This window comes from Ptychodera flava, unplaced genomic scaffold (genome assembly GCF_041260155.1).
Source record: "Ptychodera flava strain L36383 unplaced genomic scaffold, AS_Pfla_20210202 Scaffold_46__1_contigs__length_1169225_pilon, whole genome shotgun sequence".
Taxonomy (NCBI): domain Eukaryota; kingdom Metazoa; phylum Hemichordata; class Enteropneusta; family Ptychoderidae; genus Ptychodera; species Ptychodera flava.
The window spans coordinates 1,015,565-1,039,658 of NW_027248368.1; the positions used below are offsets into that span (position 1 = coordinate 1,015,565).

The following is a 24,094-nucleotide window of genomic DNA, read 5'->3' on the forward strand; positions in this document are numbered from 1 at the left end:
CTGGAAAAGCACAAAAAACATGATTTGAAGTAGTGTACCTTGTATTACACCTAGTTGAAAGATTATTCAGTGAAAGAAGAGTATGTATAATGAAGTGGTGTCTTTTTATCGATCAAGGACCTCAAGTAATCTGGACAATTGCCGCTTAGAATTTTGAAAGTAAGGATGATTATTTTAAACTTAATCCGTTCCTTTACCAGTAACCAACGAAATTCAGCAAGAACAGGTGAAATATGTTAAAGTTTGTTTGTGCTGGTATTTAGGCGAGCAGCGGCATTTCGGACAGACTGAATTTTTCTATCTGGTAATTTGGAATTCCATAAAGGAGGCTATTACAATTATCCAGTCTCGATGTTACAAAACCACGTACCAATTACTCTGCAGTTTTTGCATGAATAAGGTACGAATTTTTCCAATTTTATGCAAACCATCGGAATCAAGCATCATAGTGATCCCTAGGTTTCTTACTGACGTTGATTGAATTATAACAAATGTGCCGACTCAGATTCCATCTTTACGAAACTGTGACGAAAACTGAACCATCTTGGTTTTTGTTTAGAATTAGTATGTTTGACGTCATCCATTGACGGATATCAATTACACACTGTTCATGGTCTAATGTAACATTTTCAAGATTATGACAAGATTATATAGACTTGAGAATCTTCCAAATATAACATGTACATGTACTTTAAACCATGGATAGAAATGATAACATCAAGAGGGGAAGTGTACAACGTAAATAGTATGTGCCCTTGTACAGAACCTTGGGGAACCCCACACTGTAAAATAACAGCTTCTGAAGTGGTGGAATTAATAGACACACGTAAATGACATGTCAAATATGATCGGATACACCAAAACAATATTCTAATCTATGAAGCAAATCTCGTAGTCAAGAGTATCAAAGGCTGCTGACAAGTCAAGCATTATTATAATTACATCCTTACCAGAATCTAAAGCCATCATAACACCATTCTGAACACAGAGGAGGGCAGTCTCTGGGCTGTGATACATGCAATATGTTGCATGACACCTTTGCATATAATTGCTTTTCTGTCAAATAGCTTTTCAACTGATCTGCAACAATGCATTGTTAGTTTACAGTGTGGGGTTCCCCATGGTTCTTGGTATATTTCGATAAAAAGCATAAATTTGAAACAGGCTGATAATTTTGAAGTACAGATCAAGGAGTAGGATTTTTTATCAAAGGTCGAGCAATTGCCATTTTACAAATATCCGCAACATTGCCCATTGAAATGAACAGTTTAAAAGATGTGTGGTAAAAGGTGCACGTTCATATACATATCTCCAGGGTAAAATATCTAAAATACATGATTTAGAGGAAGATTGCACCACTAATTTTACAAATTAAAATGCTTTTGGACAAGCATACTGTGGAAAAAGTATGTTTTGATATATGAAAGTGCAAACATCCCTAAAAATGTGCATGTTAAAATGTCAGAAGTATTTTCATAGGTCAAAGTAAAATCATTGTTATTCTTATTCTTAGATTCACAAGTTTGGTCTACAGTTGGACCGACGGACAGAAAGACTGGCAAACATGTAGACTGACTGAATGATGACATTGGGGGACCATAAATAGATATTGCGTATACAGTTGCACCATTTTTGGGGGTTTCCCTGTGAGTACTCTGACATGCAAAGGCTTAATAATTACAATCATATCAATATACAATCCAATAACACTAGGCCAAAATTTGTAATACTCAGTTAATTGTTATAAATATAGACACAAAATAGCACAGAGCAGACAGTACTGCACTTGTACACAAAACAAAGTCTACTTCATTAAAGAAAGAAAGAAATATGGACCTTTTGCCAAAAAAAAAACTAACAAAAAACGAAGTGATGTCAGTTGTTTCAAAAATATTAAGCCCATCCCGTCCCACATGCCCCAATCTTATGAACTGATAATGAATTTATTAATCCTGTAAAATAAGTAATTTTCATTGTGTTGAAACTTTTTTTCTCTTATTATTTTGTTAATTATTTTCTTTGACACAATAATAACCCTACATGTAGTTTTTTCACAAATGTGTTGCACACATGCGTGCCCAACAACTTTCACTGAATCTATGTAAATAATATCATTTGTAAGTTTTAAAACTAAACAGTTGTATACGCAATATCTATTTATGTTAGTGAAGGTCTGTATCCCTACAACATTTCTCCCCTTCACATTTACACATTTCCTCAAGATGCCATATGAGACCTATAAAAGAAGATAAGGATACATGTTAATCAGTTTCAATGTGTATGCAAAATGAAAAATATGCATATGGCCCTACATTACAGGTCAACATTAGGTGGTATCGCTGGATAATAGTTACACATGCAACTACACACATGTTGTGTCATCTGGGGTCTATATAAATGTCACCGAAAGCATATTTGCATGCACTGAATTTAATTTATCAACTCATTCTATGCATTAAGTATCTGCATTTTTAATGTCCAACAGATTAATTTACGTTAGTATTAGAATTCTATTGTCAACAATTATGGTACACTTTAGAAAAGTGATAGACAACATTGACAAGTTTGTTTGAAGGTTTTTCAACATATATCTTATAGTCGAACAAGAACTACTGACATATAACACAAAGAACCTCTAAAAACCATTATATCATATCAGTATATCGATGGCGCAAATAAAACGATCTCATTAGTTGAGACGTGAAAAGAACCGTGGTATATTGGCAAAATACCACGACTGGAATACACGCGAGCTCTCAGCTTTAGCAAAAACCCGTTTTTGACATTCCACGCCACAATTTCAATATACTGTTACGGTATAATAGCAATAGATAACACATAGTGACGGTATACCACTCCATTTTGACCAGTTAACTTGATATATGCACTCGCTATTGCTCGTGCATATATGTCGTGAACTGTTAAAAATCTGGTGGTATATCATCGCTGGGTGTGCTTTATTGCTTAATTATAAAATAAAGCTAAAAACCCTTCAACGGGCAAAATTGATAGCATTTTATGAATATTAATTTTCTAGAAAACTGAGTGCATTGTCTCATTAAATATCTAAACACTTCAGTAGAACATCTCTCAAATACCAGTGTATTGAACATTGTTAATGAATCCTAAATGACTACTAGATGTTGAACATTTTCACATCTTATTATGAGTCAGTTCAATTTCCAATGTCTAAAATGGTAGTGACTAGATATTTGTCAAATCTTGAATGAAAAGTGCATGTGGATTATGATATTGAAAGTCAAAAGGGTGGGAACAATTGAATAACTTACAATTCCGGAGTCATCAGTATACTTGATCTTTTGACCAAGTCGTATCAGCCTTCTTTCAGATGGTACAACACCACCATAGTTTACGATGTCTTTGACCTCTAGATCAAAACCGACAAGCCTGAAATGAAATGAATGCAATACATTTTTATTGAGTACTGTATCCGCTGCCCAATCACCAAATTGCAAATGCAAAAAAAGTAGCATTTGGTGATAAGATTTTGGCAAAAAATACTCAAACTTGCCGTTCAAAAATTGGTCTCTGACATCATAACCTTGTCTGTGTGCACACTGTCTTGCATACAACTTGAGACGTAATACTTCATCTCCATGCATCCCAGGCCTTATGCATCAGGAGATCTTATTTGTAACACAAATAGTTACAAATAAAATTGTAACTCATTTGCTCACAAACCAAAAGTACCACATGACTAGTTGACTAAAATGTTGCAAAGTTTAGGTAGGACTGTGCACAATGTCCCTACGGATTACTCAGTGCAGTGACAGTCATGATGTCATCAACAGTGAAGGACCATAGTGACCTCCATGGTGAAACCAAGCAAGAGCGGCAAACTTTGATTTTTGACTTTGGCTGCTCTACTAATACGGGGCGAGAAACCACCCAAAACGCAAGTTCAAAGCACAAGTAAAGCTATGAAATGGATAAAGATTATGATCAGAGTAGGAAAGTTGACTGTGAATTTGGAAGGGAAGGTATCGACATAGTCAAAAACATACGCATGGCTTTTTTTGAATGTAGTCAGATCAAGTAAGATACTCCTGAACAGCCAAATTGTTTGTAATGTATTGCTATCACCAATAAAATATCTTCACTGACATTAGAAACTTGTGTGAATTGGCTTCCTTAAAGCCATCGCTTGCGATCCCTGGGTCCGGGAGTGGCAATGAATAATGAAGGCAAACCCATGTTGACTTCGTGTTTAATCCATTATCGGCTTCGATAAGAACCCACTTCTATGGAATTCCTAATCCAGACAGTTTTGTTTGAATACAAATCTATAAGCGAACATAACAGACGATGTTACAAAAACGGTAGTTAGTTTTTGCTGTCATATTCCTTACGCTCAGTATTCATGTACGATACCGAGTGAACCAAGAAAAACCGAGTACATAGCTCTGCGTACGATGCTGAGTGTTCCCGGCGTTATACGGCCTCCCACCACAGTCCTACTGACTGCATGCCACACAGACCTGCAGACAAAGCCGGCCACCGCTGTCCCAATTTGGACCGTGCATGAAACACTACTTTCGGTCGAAATCAACTCAATTCCGATCTATGCCTACCTGACTCACTCAACCGCTCACAGACTGGAAAAAAAAATTCTCTCGTGATGTCCCAAACGCTTAGTTTGCCGGCGATGCACGGCCATGGGCCCACTGTAGCCGGCCATAACTACTGTGTGGAAGGGAATACAGCACATTTGGTTCCGGTCACTCGTCCTGTCAAGATCGATCTCACCGCGGTGCGTGAATATGCTATTGAATGCGATCACAAAGGGAGGTGGAAATCGTTCAGCAGGATGTGCTGTCATTCAATATTCATCGAAAAAGCCACGATACTTAGGTAAAAAGGATTAATATACGGAATAAATAAATGTCAGTTCGACCGAAATATACGCGGGGGCAAAATTTCACACGGAAATTTACAATGAAACGAGAGTTGTAAAAACCTACAAGTTACAAGGGACGTCGGCGTGAAGCAAACAGTGGAACGACCAGTACCGGCAAAAACGCTGCAATAATCATAACCGTTGAAAGTCAGCCATATATAGACCCTGTGATGCCGTGATGCGGACCGAAGGGGCTGTTGTCACAAAGAGGGAAATTATGCCCGATTGTGTTTTGCAGCTCATACGGTCCCCGTACCCAAATCCTCCGAATCGCTCGTAAATTGGTCACCGTTGGCAATAAGTCGTGTCTTCGACACAAACCAAACGGCCCTTTTGAGGGCCACCACATCTTCCAAAAAGAGAACTACCGTAAATACTACACTGGTTTTTGCCGTACACACATACCTAAAATATGCGCATTGTCACAAGCAAAGTCTTATGAAATATTGAATGAAAACGTTCTTAGCTAAACTGCGGCAGTATGTCTTCGGCCGATTTCGGGATTTTATTGATTGAATGCTATTTATTTGGGGAATTTTTTTCATTGTGTATTTCGTAAGTGATCCGTGTACACTAGCAAATGTTTGATCGTTAGCACGTTCTGCGCGTCACTTCGTGATTGACAGCAGTTTGAAATTGTCAATGGCTATGTTGTCGACGCCACTGACCGTGTACAGAAAGAGATTTTTCATCAATAAGCCGCTTGAAACTGTAAAACAGACAGTATTTGGCTCACAACCTTATGTCAAAAGTATTCACAAAAGGTACTATGGTGGCACAGCGCTATATTTATCTCCGTGGATAAGATTTTTGCCAGTTTTCTGGAGCAGTTGCTCGCGTTGCTTCCATGTGTCAGTCATTCGAAACAATGAACCCACTGAAGTTAAGCTGCCTTTTATACCCAAGTAATGGCTTTAAAGATAAACGCAAGATAATTTTCAGTGTATTGCGACGTGACATCGTCAACGGACTTTAAGATTATGCACTCGCTCACCCGGCTGAGTCGGTTTACTTCTGCATTCACATTGAGCAAATACGCAACTCTTGTCACAATCTTTGAGCATTTAAATTGATCATGAGTGAAACAAAGTTGTTTCTTGATATCAAAAGGTTATATATTTGATATGTTATAACTCTGTTAATGTAATAGACGTGAACATTTTGATTTATGATCTGTTATTCCCGCAATCGTGGCATGATTCAAGCTGGCTTTGAATAACCACTGACGTCCTTGTCGATGACCCGTAACATGAGCGCCATTGATACGTTGTACTAGCATCACTTATTAAATTCAAGCGTAAATCAAATGTACGCGTTTGAAAAAGAAATCAACCATGTTCTATAGCGATATACAGTATAGCACTGATTGCGATTTCAGGTTTGTTACTAAACATTGCTGAACACACGAAACTTTTGACAGTATTGCTTGAAATTCAGACAAATTATGTTGTATTCGTGGCTGTTGTTGGCACTTGTAATCTGAACCATAAATTAGTGTGACTCGTAGTATTCATAGTAGCACTAGCAGGGCTTATTTCCATCATACTTGTGGAAAATGCAGGAAAAATGTTTATTTTTGCACATTAATGAAAGAGAAATGACATAATTTGTGACAATAATGGTATCACCTTGGCAAACTGAATACTAGTATCTTATTTTAGGGAATAATTTTCTAGGTCATGTAGCCAAATTTGCTACAAGATTTTTGAACCCAGGGGAAACACTGATTCAAGTTAACTTGGAATCACCATTCTGAAGAGGGTCTTCACAGTTTCCAAACATTTTTTTTATTGTTTGCTATCGGCATTGTCGTCTTGTAATACTGGTTGATTTCATCATAATCATTACACAAGGTATACATGGGACCACAATATAAAAGCCATGATGTACTTTATACAATTATTAGATCTTGGATTTTATATTATGTTGATGAATTGTGAAACGTGGATATCAGAACAAAGATACATACCAAATTTGAAATTGTTGAGTTCAAGTGGCCATTTTCAATGAAATAATATGATTGTGAATGGACTTGTCTGTCCATGACTTATTAATACATTACCTTCTAATTGAAATTATATCCTCTTCATTGAGCTCATCTGACTCAGCATTCTTCTACAAATGAAAAGAGTAAGGAAATATAACAATATTTATGTCACATTGCTCAGATTCATTTTAAAGATACCAGCCATAGTAATTATTAACAAAAATGTGTACTCTCTCAACACGAAATGTAAAGTACGTGAGTTTTTGAATTCACTTTTGTTTTTTGCATGGTGTTAACTTTCATCATCTACCACTGAGTCGTCTTAATAACTTCTGTATGTGAAGATCAATGAAAACCAATGCATGTTTCTGTTTTAAGACTTCAGACTGTAAACTGGTGTTAAACGGAATTATATCTCTCACTATTCGTTTTCATTTTCATCATTTGTACACCAAGGAATATTGGGTAAAAATGTTAGTTCATGTGAAAAAAATATTTTCAATGAAACAGAAAAAAACTTACTATTGCAAGTTGACCGGGTGTTTTTCCACTTATGGTACAGTCACTATTTAAAAGACTCTGGACTGGTGTGGAGTTGTATAACTGGATTAACCTGGGTCCACACTGTCTGCAAATAAAAGCATTCAAGTTTGATTTTGTAATAGATCAAAACATCTAACATTTACCTACTACTTATTTAGTATGTATTAATCCAAGAAAAAAGAGCCTCAAAGACACTGAACTGACATTCTGTTTGAATTTGTACACTCAAGAAATATCTAAACCAGAAAAACAAAAATACGGTCAAGGACACTATGTTCTCACATTCGGTTGAATTGATCTATTCAAGAAATATTAGAATGAGAAAAGCAATAAGATCTCCAACTTAGGTACTGGAGGTAGTCTTTTGGAACATGCATATAACTCTTTAGCAATGCATGGTTTGATTAGCCTTTCTGGCTAATACAGTGTGAACACAAGTAGCCAGATTTTTTTGAGGGGTGGGGGTCAAGGGTCACACACACTTTAAAGGGTCAAAGGCCATATCATTAAACATTCAGAGTGATGTTAATGAAATATATCAGAAGTCGGCCACTTTCTCATCATCATATGTATCCTCAGTGCTGTTTTGTTTAATAAAATGAATGCTTGACAACAAGAAAAGGTGGGAGAGTGGGGATAAAGTACAGATTGGGAATAAATGTACAAAGGATCTGGTAAAAAAGTAACGCTACCTCATCAATCTTCTAGACCCTACCCCCTCCTGAATATCAAATGTGCCACCCCTTGGTATCCACCACGTTTACTTAGCTACAATGGCCAGATGGCAGTACATTTATTTACAACCTTGGGTATTTTTTAATTAATGCTATGAGTGCTACCATTCAAATGTAAACAGCACTTAAGTTAGTTACAGATAGTGAAATGCCTTCCATTGTTATGGGGTGATTACAACGTCTGGAATTATCCTGGATCAAAATTTCACATCCTTCAGTTCTTTTGTGTCTTACATGGAAAACTTGCATACATGCCAGTATTCTCAAGGCAATAATGACAGTGGTTCTTGACTTAGTAATTTTGGACTATTTTCTCATTTGTTTAGCTCATTTGCATAATTTGGAAAATGAAAACTTTAGTTTCACAAATCCCATCTATAGCCCAGTCAGCATCAACACACACAAATACCAAGCTAAAAACTGCAGCAGCTTGAAAGGTTTCGATGTTGATGGACATACTATACATATAATATATACATGTATATATAGATGCCACCAACGAAAGCTTATACTATATTCTCACACTGGTCTACAAAATGTGAAATAAAAATGAGAGTTAATGTTATGATTTGTCATTATAACTTAGGATACCATACTAGTTCATGTACAAATGATGAGAATAATAGGTTTGGTGTCATGGAGAAATCAAACCCTCATTGCATGGATATACATGTACTTTAACTCACTTCTACATGTCATTGACAAAATAACTGTTCAGAAATTTTTTCCAACATTTATGATTCTAACAAACATCACTTAGACTTACTTCCTTTGAACTCCTTCTTGCCAGACACCTCCTCTCATAATGAAGTCTATCGTCAATAATTTAGCAAAAGCTGCTGTAACATCCCTGGACAAATTTCGGTAGTTGCTGTATATACATCTTGTTCTTACCAGTCCCATAAACTGTTCACACCTTAAAAGATACATATAATTAATTGTTACAAAGATATGTTGCATTTGTCTTTCCCCTTGTGCACTTTGCCAATACTTGCAAAAATAAAAAATAGTGACAACATCACTGTTCGCTCCCATATAGTTATTAAAAAAAGCCGACAATTGTATGAAACATGGACATACATACAGTCAGACTGACATACACAGACTGGCACAGAGTGATAACACTGACCCCAAGTGTGCCTTGGCCCATGGAGAGTGATAAAGATATAACAAACAGCTTTCCTTTCAAATCCTTACCTAACTTGACATCAAGTTCCGTTTTGTCCAGGAAAGTTATCGCTACAAAACTAATGGGACGCCGGGCCACTCATTCGATAAGAATGAACCAGCCTCGATCATTTTATATAAAAATAAACTAACTTTTACCCAAACAAATTGGACAGTGAACAGTGAACAACAGTGAAGCAAACTTTATTGATCACCAACTTAAAATGAAACAGTTTACCTGCTACGGAGAATCAAATTGTACTGTACACGCCATAGTAACATGGCCCCGGGAAACATGGCTCAACGCTGAGCATCAAACGGAATTGTCTGCCACGTCGTGTATTTTGGTTTGCTTGAAGCTCATCACTTCGCCTAAAACATGAGCAACCCCACAATTTCGTTCAAACACTGTATCCTTGCCTTTCAAAGAAGATTTTTCTCAAGATTTCTTCAGGGGCATTCCCAAACAACACCTCCGATAGTTCGTAGCCAGCTTGACCCTGCTTTAGAATGCCTCCACATGCTGACCTCCATATATAGTCAAGACCCCCTAGCTTGATTGAAGCTGATCTTAAAAAGAGCCATCTAGCTTGCCAAAACAGTGCTATGGCAAGTTGCTACTGCTTGTACAGGTGAGGGAATTCCTCACAGATAATAACTTGGTGCTAGCAACTTATTGTTTTGCCATTTTAGTGGAAAAGTGTAAATTATTGGGGCAATAATAGTGAAGTGAACCTTAAAACAGTAGTGAAAAAACAACGTATGAAATGGGTGTATCAGACTGTTGTATCCAATCACTTCTGGGAGTCATTGGTTATTTTTGTGCTAATCACATTTTGTTACCAGTAACTGGCAAAAGCACATGAAATGGTAAAATGCAACATTTTTACTATTAAAACAAAATTTTTCACAAACCATTATTACAAATGAGAGGTCCTCCCACAAGCTGGTCAATTTTAAAATGTGATATATGTCAAAAATATGAAGGCACTCCACAGGAACATTTGTGAATGGCTGTATGAATTTCAGTTCTGGAGAAACAAATCTGTCCCCACCATGAACAAACATGTTCTTTGCAAATTAATGGCGCACTACCTGAGCTATGAAGAATTTTCCAACAAATTCATTCCTACGTCTGATTTTATTCTTGATGGCAATAGGCTATTTTCATGACCTCTCCTCCTACACAGGACATTTCATTCAGGTTATTTTTGTGGTTTATATATGATTCAAAGTTAAACATTTTGCAGTAAGCAAATGTGCTAGTCTTGCATGAAAGTTAGTTATTGGGTTTAAAAACCTTTGCGACAAAAAATATGAGAATGGTCATATACACCTCTTTACAACATGAGAGCAACATTTGGCTTTGCTTTAGCAGGACTAGTAGATTTCATTTAGGACTACTAAATTATTATTTAATTTAACCCTTTGCACCTTGACCCCCTGTTACTCTATGACGTCATCGGACATTTCTATCCGAGCCGGGTTCAAAGGGTTAATACATGCAGGTCGCGATGTGAATTTAATACATGCAGGTCGCGATGTGACATAGACCGATTTGTCGTGATCGCTAGCTCTCATGACATTTTTACAAAAAGTGCCTCGATAAATCAAGACATGGAACCATCATGATTAATAAAATTTCGAGTCGCCAAAACTATAGCTTTTCCCGAGAATCAAATGGAGATACTATCGATAATCTTATTTTTGCTCAGTAACGTCGCGGATCCAGTCGAGTCGTACGGCTCAATGTGGATGTCGTACCTGGTGATCTCAGTTGGCGATAAATCCGAAACCTAAACCTCAACGTAAGTTCAGCTGAATAAATGAGTACAGTATAATCTTCAGGAAAGCGACATTGGAGGCACAAGCATAAAATCATTCGACTAACAACGATAAATTTCCTTCATCACACAAATACTCCACAATTCTTGCCTGGAATCAAACCAGTAGCGCGGCGTATCATGTAAGGCTGTATCGAAGACATCAGCTTTTGAGCTGTGCAGCGCTGTGTTATCTGATGTACTTTGAAAGTTGACTCAGACAACACTCAAGACAGAGTTTCCATCGAGTAAAATTAGGATGTATCCACGGGGAGAGATATATGTCACTGCAAACATCAAAGTCTGTAAGTCGAAAACATTGACGACCGAGATCAGGATTGACCAGCTGACCGTAAGTAAAACACAAATCGCAACGAAATTCATGCAATTTGTTACTATAATTTTGATCCATCTACGTCAAAAGAAAAATAAGAGTACGTTTCATGTGATAAATATATAATCCCATGGTATATTGCTCACTTTGACGTCATTGTAATACTCGTGTTTTTCACAATTCGCACAACTTTTCACCTTTGGCTCGAAGTTGTCGGCTCTGTGAAAAACACTCGTATATAACATATGTATGTGTATGTGATTCATGCATGCATGCATGCATGTACTGGTATGTATGTGTTAACAAATGCACCTATAATTTTACATTAGTTTAAGATGTGTTGTATCTACCTTTCTGTACAGTAGCATTTTGATGGGCCAAAATCTTTCATGTTTGTTGGGAAGTGAAGAAGCATATGTGTTTTTGATTTCATCAGCAGCTCTGGATGTTCTTCTTTTGCCAGCATTACAAACCTCCTTACCAACTCCTGTAAACGCTCAAGACTGTCCTTTTCAACTTTACCCTGGTACATCTCACAAAATATCTAAAATAAACCAAAATAGAAAGAATCGACGATGACAAATTGGTTTAAGAATTAAACATATATCTCTCGGGCTATGCATAATGACTACATATTTAAACAGGCAGAATAATAAAAAGACGCTGCACTCAAAGACCCTCATATAGAAAAGTACAAGTAGTATTTCTCGCACATACACATCATGATCACATCAGAAACAAGCATTGATGCCATTTACTTGAATATTGTCGTAATCTTTATTTTCTCTGTCACATGACTAGCCTTTGAAAATGGTGGAAATTAAAAAATGAGGTTAAAACATTTTTATTTAACACATATGACAGTGTTACATACTTTTTCATTATCTAATGGGTCTTAATCAAAGTCAAAGAAAATTTTTTGGAAAAAGGGAGATATTTTGATATCAGTTTTTTATACATTCGCAGCTATAGTGTCTTTAAAGCAAACATGATTTACCTCTGTCAAAAGTTGCCAAAGTTTCCTTTTCCCTTCTGACAGGAACTCATGCAAGAGAAACACTCCAACTTGGGCCCATAATTTAAATTCTCTTCCAACAAAAGATCTGTAGCCTGTATACTGCTAAGTCGACCACTGTGAGCTGTCCAATCATATGACTTAAGATTATAAAGGAAATAAAATGATGAATATTAGTATACTACTGTAAATTCAATATTGTATCTATATTAAACTTAAAATTTTAAATCATCTGGACATTAACCTTCAAAAATATATCAGACATCCAATATGCTTATACAGTATTTCAATACACATTACTCGCCAATTTGTTATTTGAAGCTTGTACGTTCTGGTCATATCACAACATTTGGCATATTGTGAAGTTAATATTACTCTCGATGATTTCATACACTTCCGCCCTGTCCTGATACAAACATATGAGCAGACCTAAATTGTTTCTGTAACACCTCTTATAATAGCACTGCATGCCCATGAATATCGCATATCACAATTATAGTGAAGAGATGTTATAACCATGGTATATGCCAGTTATACTTGAAAAATCAATGACCCGAGTGTCAACCTGCACAATCATTTTACCTTATTATTTTGCTTCACAAGTTTTGTTAATTTTGGAAAAAAAACTTTATGTCAAACACAACCTACCTTGAGTTTCAAGTCGATTGTCTGTTTCTGGTCATCGAAAGGAGATTAAATGTCATGGTGCTAAGATCTTTAACTGTTCCAAGTAGAAAACAATGTAGCCTTTCATATGGAGTGTCGCTAAAAAAAAAGAAATTTTATGGTTGTTAAATGCAAAGTTATTCTTGCATGCACTTTTAACAATGCAACTATCCTAGTTAACAGATATAATAAATGACAAGTTTTATATCATTTATAATATTTTGTTGCAGTATATGTGTGACAATAACATGTCTGTAATATTGTGAAACATGCTACAAATCATACAAATCTTAGTAGCTAAATTGTATGATTTGTAGCATATGATGTGAGTAAAACAAGGTCAAGCAACTGTCCTAAATTTGGAATACTTCTGCGAGGCTGAAAGTTTGGAACTCGCAGAATTCCTGGGTTATGTGGGTCAGGATGGAATCAAGGGTGCAAACGAAGGAATAGCGACTGCAGTCAACCCTAGAAAGAGAGAATGTGTGGAGATATGTCGGGTTGACAGTTTTTGATGTGGATAGATGGGTCCATGCAAGGAATAATACCAGACAGTAGATCGTGGGAAGCTAGAGCTTAAGGGGATCATATGTGTTGTGATACGAGGAGATACTTGACTGTACGAACACACATGATGGAGACAACACAATGAAGTGAAGGCTGAGGGTAGGTAATTTGAGCATAGGGTATCATGTGATGATAGACCTGGAGAGTCAGATCAAGGGGACAGTCGTATGAACCCAGGTGGAGAACATGAAGGGACAAAGGCATAACCCTATGAGATCATGGTGATATCATAAAATATGGGTAGTCAGACAGGTCTACAATAGAAAAATGATGATTATGTGAGGTAAAGACAGGCGACTCAAGCTAGGGGATCATCTTCTATTATATGGATCTGAGATAGTCAGACAGGAAGACAGGAGAGAAAAGGAAGCATGTACAAGGTATACTTTCTGTAAATTGCAGTCGGCAAAAGTTTGGAGGGAAACAAGCTGACAACTGATAGTTATCAAGGACCTGAAGGAAGCAGTGTAGCAAGTTCACAAGAAAAGTCTGTGTCCAAAAACACAGATTACATATAATGCACCTTAAACATATTCCATAACCTCAATTTCTGTCTGTTGCCATTTTTTGTAATTATAACAAATACCAAGAGTATGACTACTTACAGACTTCCTCGAAAGGCAGAGAGATTTCCTTCCATAGTGGGTTGTCTTTCTCTCGAATACCAAAATCACCTCTCAGTGATTTTTTATCCCTAAATATTAAAAGGATACATGTGATTGAACTATTGGTGTAAGAACAGAATCACTTGAAAAACTTTATTCTTAATCTGAATCAACAAACCCTTTAAATTTATTCTTGTGACAATGAAAATAAGGCATCATATTTGACTAGGTCTCCAATTTTTATGGAATCCGTGGTGCACAGTATCTCTCAAAATATGGTATGAATATGGGGTAAATGTGTTAAATTTTATGCATCATACTAAATTTACTAAATGTATACTTACTTGTCTGATCGTCTTGTTCTAATATCTTTAATTGTATCCAATGTATCACTCTTCATTCTGATGTTCCCAATTTTCGTTGGCTCATCCATAACATTATTTCTATCAACCTAACGAATGAAATTAAACATAGATGTCATATAACTTCAATTAACAAAATTGGTAATAAAAATATCACCAAATTTGAAAACACACTATTATAACATGCCTAATATTCATTCCATATCGAGATTCCCCAGAATATGTCACATGATGATAAAATAGATGCAAAATTGACCTTAGTGTTGTTTGCAACTTTGAACATAATGGTAGATGATGATCACCCGGTGTAATCAATGAACCTCTCCTTTAACAACAAGACTTTCTGTTCAAATTGTGTATGAACTTGAACAGCTCATCAATACTGGTATTTCATTTGGAAGAAAATGATACTGTTACTGTTGTCTAGAAATCGCAATGAAAACTTCTTAAATGGATTGTTCCAGTGCATAATATAAAAAATATTAACAACCATAACATAATGCAACATGAGTGTGTGTTGTGATATTAACACCACACTCACCACACTACCTTTGAGCGCTGAATTTCTCCCGCCAAAATTTTAGTGCAAAATTTTACCAATTTTCATGAAATTTTCTGTAATGTTTTGATATTTTTGGACCAACTGGACCTCACATTTCATTAGCTACAGTTTTCTCTCTAAATTTTGGCAAAAACTGAGAAAAATTGACTGGGGTTTATTTTAAGAGAAGACAAATAAAGACTTTGGCGCTCAAAGGTTAATTGAGCTATAACGCCAGTTGATTACTCCATTGTGGTCGTATGTTACCAAAAACACATCATTACACCCCTCGGCCTACCGAGCCTCAGCAGTGATGTGTTTTTTGTAATGCGATGCCACTTGGGGTATTAACTGGAGCGATAGCCTTCATGACTGGGTTACAGGTGTTTACTCAAATATGCCAAAATTTGATCGTGTATCAAGTCAATATGAAAGCATGTACAACATGAACAGTTATTGTGGTAGATAGTGTACTTACATCACACAATCGACAGAATAATCTGCTACTTGTACCAAGATGATTAACAATCTCCGACTGACGAACGTTGTCACCTAGGACAACAAGCAAAGGTGAAAATACCAGTACTTCACACTTGAGATGAGCATCATATGCAACTATTCCTTGTGTCTCCAATATTTTCAGTTCATCAACCAGGGGCTTTGTTAGTTCCAATGCATCAACACTGTCAGATGATGTGTAGTAGTTCATATTGGATAGTTTATTGTTTTCCTTGTTAGGTAAACCAGCCAACATTGAAAGCCAGACACTCATTGGATGCCATTTGTGGGTTGTAGTGGCACCAACATCGTCTGAAAATATAGTGACAGGTACAAGGACAACAGGTTTGCCACTGCTCTTTTGTTTCATCGGATGGCCATCTACCAGCAAGTCAATACTCTGTAATTAGAATGAAAATTTGGTCATTCAGATACATATGATCACATGCATAACTAACAAGTGTGGCAGATCATAATAAAAAATGACTGCTAGACATAAGTGTATTTGAATATTATATGAAAGTACAAAAGTGATACGGAATTTACTTGTAATAGATTAAAAAGGGTAAAAACCCTGTTTGCCTTACATCAGGTAAAATTTACACTTCAGATTTTCAACATAGAGTGCAAAACTGTTGACTAGTCACCACTTAAAAATGACATGATTGTTGACCTGGATAGTATTGAAAATTGCCTTTGCCAATACACCAAGAGGGGTACATTTCTTATGATTTCATTTTAATATCAGGGTAGGAACATGTTCAAATCTTATTCCTTCAGAGGTTCAAGCCTGCATGGATATTCATCTTTACAATTCTATGAAGTTTTGAAACCAGATGACCGATTGCACATCATTCAAATCCAGTAGTCAAGATTTGTTACTTTCATGACACTATTGTAGATCAATGTATAATGATAAATAATGATTTACCGTATCATCTAGCTGGTGTAAATCACCATTACGTCTGATGTAACCAACAGTTTCTCTTGTAATCTGCTCTCTATAGTGATCTCTTAGGTTTACAAGAGGTACGTTTTCAGTTGTAGATAAAACAACTTTGTTTTCTTCACGTTCACATAGTTTCACGCCGCTCATCATATGGTCCCCTGAATCATTCACCTTAAGAAGAATAAATACACGAATCTGTTACAGTTGTTCCTAGTGGGCTAAACAAATCAAAGGGACAGCATCTTGAACTCAGTGTTCTCATCTTTGATTGTACACGAGGGGGGATTGATCCCCCTCTACTGGAATTTTCATAGGTGGTTTTAAAATCAGGGGGGGGGAGGATTTAACTGAAACATTTAATGACATCTTATATGTAAGTTTAATGTTGCAAGTGATGTCACTTTTCACTTCCAAGAGCGGCGGACAACTCAGTAATATTCATAAAAAATACCGCAATTATACGGTGTCGCTCAATTTTGATCAGAGTTGGTACATACCAAAGATCAACAACAAGTGTTGTTTCTATCTTTTCAGTGCAGAAAAATTATACGTTGATGTTATGACATTTCTGCACAGTACAACCAGAAAAACAACAAGAAATATTTAATCCAGAAAAACAAGAATGACAAAGTAAATAAGGTCTGAAACTTTAGGTACTGAAGGTCAACTTTAGCAACATGCATAGCAGAGAATCTTTCAACCATGGATGTACAAAAATAGACATCCATGGTTTCAGCAGGTCTGTTATATGTCCCAGTTCATAAACAATGACAGGAAATGACCAATTAGCTGTTTCAGTTACTGCTACCACTCCCAAACATAGTAGGTACCCTGCATACAAATAGGTTAAAGGTCAAAAATCCTCTTATTCAGATGTGTGGGCTGATTCAGTTACTGCAACCACTCCTGCACATTTGCAGGATTTCCCTTTTCATACTTCATTTGCACATTTTTGACACTGACGTGTTCATTTGAACAAATTCACATCTCAACCACTGCATCTACCCTGTACAACCAAACACTGAGACGATAGCTTTGGCAGTATGGGAGCTTTGTGTGTGACGGATATACATGTACATCTGCACATACATGCCAACAATTATACAGACATACAGACGCCACCGACTCATCATATAAGCTCTTTTTGGTATTATATTAAAACCAAATATGAGCTAACAAATGAGGACTATGCTATCTGTGACGTCATCAATAATTTGCTATTAAATCCTATGGTGTTCACCATGTACAACATATCAGGCATGTAATCAATTGCCTGTCACCCCAATAAAGGATTTGGATTACCAGTGCATGTGAGGATATGGGGATAACAAAAATAATTTTACACAATTCCTAAAATTCCACAAAAATCATCAAAAATTATATCTACACAAAAGTGTTCACAACATCTTTGATGACCACCATGTTCGGTCAAAACCATGATAGTAAAAAGATATTAAAGTTAAATAGAGAAGTGCATGTTCATACAAACGATTTAAGAACAGAAAACTCACAAAGTTGAGCATCGTTAAAAAAATTTCGTACTCACATCAATATAGAAATCTATGATGCAACACAGTTTTATTCCATCTCTGACATCTGCATACACGAAGTCTCCAACGTAATAATCAGTATAACCTATACGTATCATTGGTGATAAAAATTGATTATCCTTCCTCCATTTATGCCCTTGATATAACTCACTGTAATAATAAAAGAAAATCATTGTTAATGAAAATTACATCAATCACTATAACATTCTCCATATTGAGATTGTAGGGTGGTGATATCAGCAGCACATGGAAAATTTAACCTAATTAGGGAGTCTCAAAGTCGTTGTCTGCACCCCAAATCAATCTCTGCTGCATGCAAATTTAAATACATGTATTTTGAATCAATTTTTTTTTTAAGTACTGCACGTGTTGGAATTGCCCACATTATGTGGAATACGCAGTCCTTTAACATGTTTTACCATTAATTGACACTGAACACTACATGTGTCTGTTGGTTTAATATACATGGCGGACACTCAGATTTTTTGTGTTGTTGTGAAGTCAAAGATAGCCCTTTCCGTACACCAATACAAATAATTCTTAATATGCCATAACTTTGATAATCATGTCAGCAATGCTTACGGAAGTAGTGACAGCTATTATGAATCGTCAGTTCATATCTATCCAGCCTAGAGCATGGTCTGTGTTTTGCTAGTGTTCATGGTATTCAATGCTTGACAATGCAACTGGTTTATTCTTATTTTATTTATTGTGGGTTCAAAATATCAAATATATTATGGAAAAAGTGCAATACTAAAAGTGGTGTAAAATGTAGCCTGAAGCAGAGATTGGTGTGGCAATTGGTCAGACTCTCTAGCTAGTTTATCATTGTCCAAGCAGCGTTACAACCGCTGTGCAGATAAGTGTGTGTATCAAACCGTAACTAAATCATCATTAAACCTATTCTTGCCAAATCCATATTTCACCACCAGGTCAAGATGGTTAAAATTAATGAAACACAACATATTCCATATGGTGTATTTTAACATAATACTGTACATTTGAAAGCTGTTGAAAACATAAATACTGTAAACTTGATTTTTTTTGGAAAAAGGTGCTATAACAGACCATGCCAAGTGAATGAAAATACGTCATGTTTCAGTTCAATACCGCTTTTTACTGACTTGGCATATGGGGAAGTGATACTGTTTTGCAGAAAAGGGTTAAATCAACATTTTGATACATACTTCAAAATATATCTACCTTATGTTTCCTGATGGCAACTTCTCAGAAAAACGGTGCAAACTTTCAGCTACTTTTGGTGTGCCAAGTCGCATTCTCAACTGATGAATGAGGGATAAGTGATAGAAATCTTTCCCTGATGATGAAGTGTACTGAAATGCACAAATTATGAGATCAAGGATAATAATAACTAATACTTACAACAATGTACATATCCATATACTAACAAAGATGATATATGTGACTAGCAATTGTTTTAATAAATGAATGAAGCTCTTAAAGCATTAACTCTTTGAGCGCCATAGTCAATTTTTGTCTCCTTTAGAAAATATACTTCCAATCATTTTTTATTAGATTTTGGTCAAAATTTGATAACAAACTGTAGCCAATGAAATGTGATGTCCATTTGGTCCAAAATTATCAAAAAATTCAGAAAATCTCATAAAAATTGTTAAAGATGTTGCACTAAAATTTGGTGGGAGCAATTACAGCACTCAAGGGGTTAACGGGACATAAGCTGTAACTTGTTGCAATTTTTCAGTATTCTGCTTATGTACTGTATATCACTACAGTGTCTGACCTCATCATTGGTCATGCTGAAATATTGAGATTTCTTTTTGTCAAGATAACTTGTTATGTGAGTAGTGATCATTGTTTACTGCTTACAAATGAATTCTAGTCCAGACTTGAATACAGTTTTCAGCAATAACAATGGAGATTATACTCATATACATGTGTAGATATGCTAAATACTTGGCATTAAATTACAGTTTAGGGATTCAATGCAGAAAGTCTAGGGAAACCATACAAACAAATGTTCTGAAAAATTAGCCAAAAGATACAGCTTATGGAGCTTTGAAATACATGTATGACCCTACAATACCAAATTTCAAAATTTGTGAAAATGACAGAAAGGCAAAATTTATGTTCATATCATCTTCCTGTTTGCAATTATTATTTAGCAAAAGCTATTGCCAACACACACATTTGAAATGGACACTGATCAAAGTGTTGTTGTATACAAAATTAAAGTTGAACTGTTACTTGTCAGGCATGAACCGATTAAAGAATGTGAGAACATGCTACATATTATCAAATTTTATTGTATATTATATAAATGATCTTGAATATTCATCAGAACTAAATATTTTCCTCATCATTTTTGTGTATGTGAGAGGTACATTTTATGATTGATCATAAAGTGTAACAATAAACTAAAATCATTACCTTTTGTGGTGGCAGGTAACCAGGTAGCTTGTTAACAATTTTCTTTATGTATTTGAGAGATGGTGTTGATGGATCTCGCTTTTTCAACAAGTACCATATAAACTTCAGTGTACTGGAACCCTGTGTAAAAAGTAATTACCAATTTTGGAATTTTTCTTTCAGTTCTCATTTCTGAATTGATGACAACTTTTAGGTGTGGTGTATTTCTAAGCAGAAATAACCATACTATGCCATATATAACCATGCCAATGATAGGATTATAGCAATTACAAGAATATAGCTTTCAACTTAATAAAGAGAAACAAGAGAGCTGTGTTTATAGTTTAAATGCTAGGGACTTGATCCCTGCAATAAAGTTTGTTCAGTCTATAAGAGGATTATAGAGATGTCGTAGCCTTTTGTTTTCCATTGAAGTTTTATCAAGTTAATCAGACACTGACACGGGCCTGTAAAATAGAACACACCTCGGTGACAGATATTAGGCCTCTCAAATCTTTTCTGTTCTACCACTTTTAGGGGCACATTTTAAAGCTCATAGAGAATGAAAAGTTTTCACTGTCATAGTCTTCAATTCATTCACATAGATTGACATAGGGATGGTGCTCATTTGAATTCGTAAAACCTAAGATAACTTCTTTCTATAGTTCCAAAGTTCGAAAGGTGACTCAGTATTTTTACTATTGATTTGGTAAGAGTAGTTCAAAAATGTTTGAAAGTTTCATTTGAGAATTCTGAAAATAAAGACATTAAAGGCTTTCACTTTCAGGGTGCATACTTTAAAGAATACGTCTTCATTTTGGATTGAATGAGCCATTATTAACCCTTTGAGCGCCAAAGTCAACTATTGTCGCCTTTATAAAATGTACCCCAGTCAAATTTTTTTTCAAAGTTTTGCCAAAATTTTGATGAAAACTGTAGCCAATGAAATGTGATGTCCATTTGGTCCAAAATTATCAAAAAAATTACAGAAAAATTCATAAATATTGGTAAAATGTTGCCTAAAAATTTGGTGGGAAAAATTAAAGCACTCAAAGAGTTAAGAAAGAAAATTTGGAACACTTACAATAGGATGAGGCCCATATACAAGAAGAACCAATTCTGCTTCTGTTGCATTCTTAAAAGGGTAGTATGATTCATCACTTGGGGAATCACTTTCATCTTGTGTTTCATAGTCCTCATCACTGCTAACACTGTCAGCATCATCATAGTCTTCAACACCATTAAAAAATATCCCATTGCTGTGTGCTTCTTTGTCTTCCTCATAACTTACTGAAAGTAATCAAATATTAATCATTTTTGAAAACATGGTACTGACAGTTTATACTTATCTTTTCTGACCTCAGCAGCAATTGACAAATATTTAACATCAATGAATGTCTTAAAAACATGTTACACACTTAAAATATTTTGCGATGTTTTTAATTGAGTTTGAAATCACGACATGCGACATCAAATCACATGCAGAATTTAAGCAATATTGGAATACATGACAAAAATAGCATCAGTGACATCAATGAAAATGATACCAAGTTTATAATCAATCTCAAAAGCAGTATAAGAGAAGATTGTTAGACCAAAAAAGGATAAAATTGCCCTTAAATATAAATATAGCAACTTCACTACCATATGAACACACTAAACCAAGGTCGCCCTATACATATATATATACATATCTATATATACATATACATACATACATATATACATATTTATATACATATATATTTCAGGCACACATTATCAGATAATATATACAAATGTCAAAAATTCACTTTGGTTAACCATAAGGTTATGCAGAGAAAGTTACAATACAATTAGACCATTTGATTTTGAGAAAATGATTTTTCTGATAAAACATAAGAAAACATCCTCCAAAAGTGGAAATGTGAAAGTTACGACACATGTTGAACTATTCTGACTAAAATCATCTTGAGGAACATGAATATTAGGTCAAATTCATCCAAATCTGGACTGATGTAAAATTATACAGAACTTCAGCAACTTGTGGGATTTTGTCTTTTTGCAAACTCATTTGCATATTTGTGACAGTAGCATGTTCATTTGAGGAAAGCCATGTCACCCCTGAGTGCATCTGTACATAAAATTCTAAGATTGTAGATGCTGTGAACTTGAGCTATTCAGGTGAGTTGACATACCCAAACATACATACATATATACTGACATATTTACATACATAGTCATACACTACATGTACATACGTATATACATGTAAATATCAATCTGATTAAAATCAGATGTAGAGTACAGCGACGTCTACTTACAATACCCGGTATTCTCTTGCTGTCGCCTCTCGATAGTGAGAGGCGACAGCAAGAGAATACAGCGAAAGTACAGATGTCGCCGTACTCTACATCTGATTTTAATCAGATTGATGTAAATATATACATGTACATACATACATACATGCATGCATACATACATACATACATACATATATACATACAGACATACAGATATACATAAATACAGACAAAACAATAAACATAAAAACACCATCGACTTACCATAAAAAGTCTCTTTGGAATATATATATGAGCTAATCATATGATGTGCATCAGTATGCCACAGTTATTGTCCTTACTAAGTTTGAGACAAATCAGTCCATTAATGTATGAGAAATACATCAATATGCACACATACACACACACACGGAGTCCACAGACATAGCATACTGCGAAATTCGTAAAAAGTGACTCACCTTTCCAAGAATCCACATAATCATCATTCTTTTGGGTACATTCTGATTCTTGTGAAATGTCTTGCGAAAACCACTCAGTCTAATGGAAAAGAAAGAAAAAAGTAATTCATAATATCATTGATTATTGCCTATACTCTTTTTTATCAGCCCCTTTATGTCACACATGTAAGTATTTTAATGTTGATAGAGAGCTGCATACTACAGACTTTGAATTAGCTTCATGTTTCTTACATGTTTGCAGATTTTTAATTCAATCAGCATGTTATCAACTTTCTATACAAAAGTATAGAAAGGAAAGTTTGAATTGGTGGCATCAAAAACTATTAAGTGGATAGACTTAACAAAATTCACTTGGAAGGCTGCCAACTAAACAATGTTTTTTACTGTATAATCACAAAGGGCTATCAAAGAGTGAAAGACATAAAAAGTAATTGCAGAAAGAAATGTTATAAGGCAATACAATACATCAGCCATGTCATCATGACAAAAATTTAAAAGCTTTTCATGAACCGGAAAAAGAAATTACTTATCATGCTATATCATACTGTATCACACTAACCTCACTTTGACTGCTACCCTTACCGAAATTTTAGGCCTCCCGCAAACTGTTACTGCAAATTTGCCGCAAGCTTTGCAGTAAATTTGCAGCAAACTATTTGCCGCAAATATGCGGGTGGTTCATTTTTCAGATGCAAATTAGGTTTCTT

The 24,094-nt window shown here is 35.5% G+C and overlaps 2 protein-coding genes across 2 annotated transcripts; both read right to left on the bottom strand.

Moving 5' to 3' along the window:
- Positions 1-1,922: 1,922 nt before the first annotated feature.
- On the bottom strand, positions 1,923-12,606 carry LOC139128217 (uncharacterized). The gene is made up of 7 exons (XM_070694036.1): positions 12,504-12,606; positions 11,857-12,050; positions 8,949-9,098; positions 7,428-7,533; positions 6,981-7,033; positions 3,291-3,408; positions 1,923-2,236 (listed from the first exon to the last, which is right to left on the bottom strand). The coding sequence occupies exons 2-7, from the start codon at positions 12,036-12,038 to the stop codon at positions 1,925-1,927; spliced, it is 921 nt and encodes a 306-aa protein (XP_070550137.1). The 5' UTR covers positions 12,039-12,050; positions 12,504-12,606; the 3' UTR covers positions 1,923-1,924.
- Positions 12,607-17,895: 5,289 nt separating this feature from the next.
- LOC139128244 (uncharacterized) lies at positions 17,896-23,861 on the bottom strand. The gene is made up of 7 exons (XM_070694060.1): positions 23,853-23,861; positions 23,388-23,466; positions 21,732-21,937; positions 20,669-20,788; positions 19,463-19,593; positions 18,256-18,409; positions 17,896-17,982 (listed from the first exon to the last, which is right to left on the bottom strand). Exons 1-7 carry the CDS (start codon positions 23,859-23,861, stop codon positions 17,896-17,898), a joined length of 786 nt encoding a protein of 261 aa, XP_070550161.1.
- Positions 23,862-24,094: the final 233 nt, after the last annotated feature.

Excerpts from the sequence above, each read along its gene's own strand:
- LOC139128244 (XM_070694060.1), bottom strand. Across the intron at positions 21,938-23,387 it reads TTATGTGGATTCTTGGAAAG|TAAGTTATGAGGAAGACAAA; the intron begins GTGAGTCACTTT and ends GATTACTTTCAG. Across the intron at positions 18,410-19,462 it reads TTGCCATCAGGAAACATAAG|TGAGTTATATCAAGGGCATA; the intron begins GTAGATATATTT and ends TTATTATTACAG.
- LOC139128217 (XM_070694036.1), bottom strand. The coding sequence starts at position 12,038 with ATGTACCAGGGTAAAGTTGAAAAGGACAGTCTTGAGCGTTTACAGGAG. Across the intron at positions 9,099-11,856 it reads AAATGCTACTGTACAGAAAG|GTGTGAACAGTTTATGGGAC; the intron begins GTAGATACAACA and ends GTATCTTTTAAG. Across the intron at positions 7,534-8,948 it reads CAAGAAGGAGTTCAAAGGAA|ACAGTGTGGACCCAGGTTAA; the intron begins GTAAGTCTAAGT and ends TTTTATTTGCAG.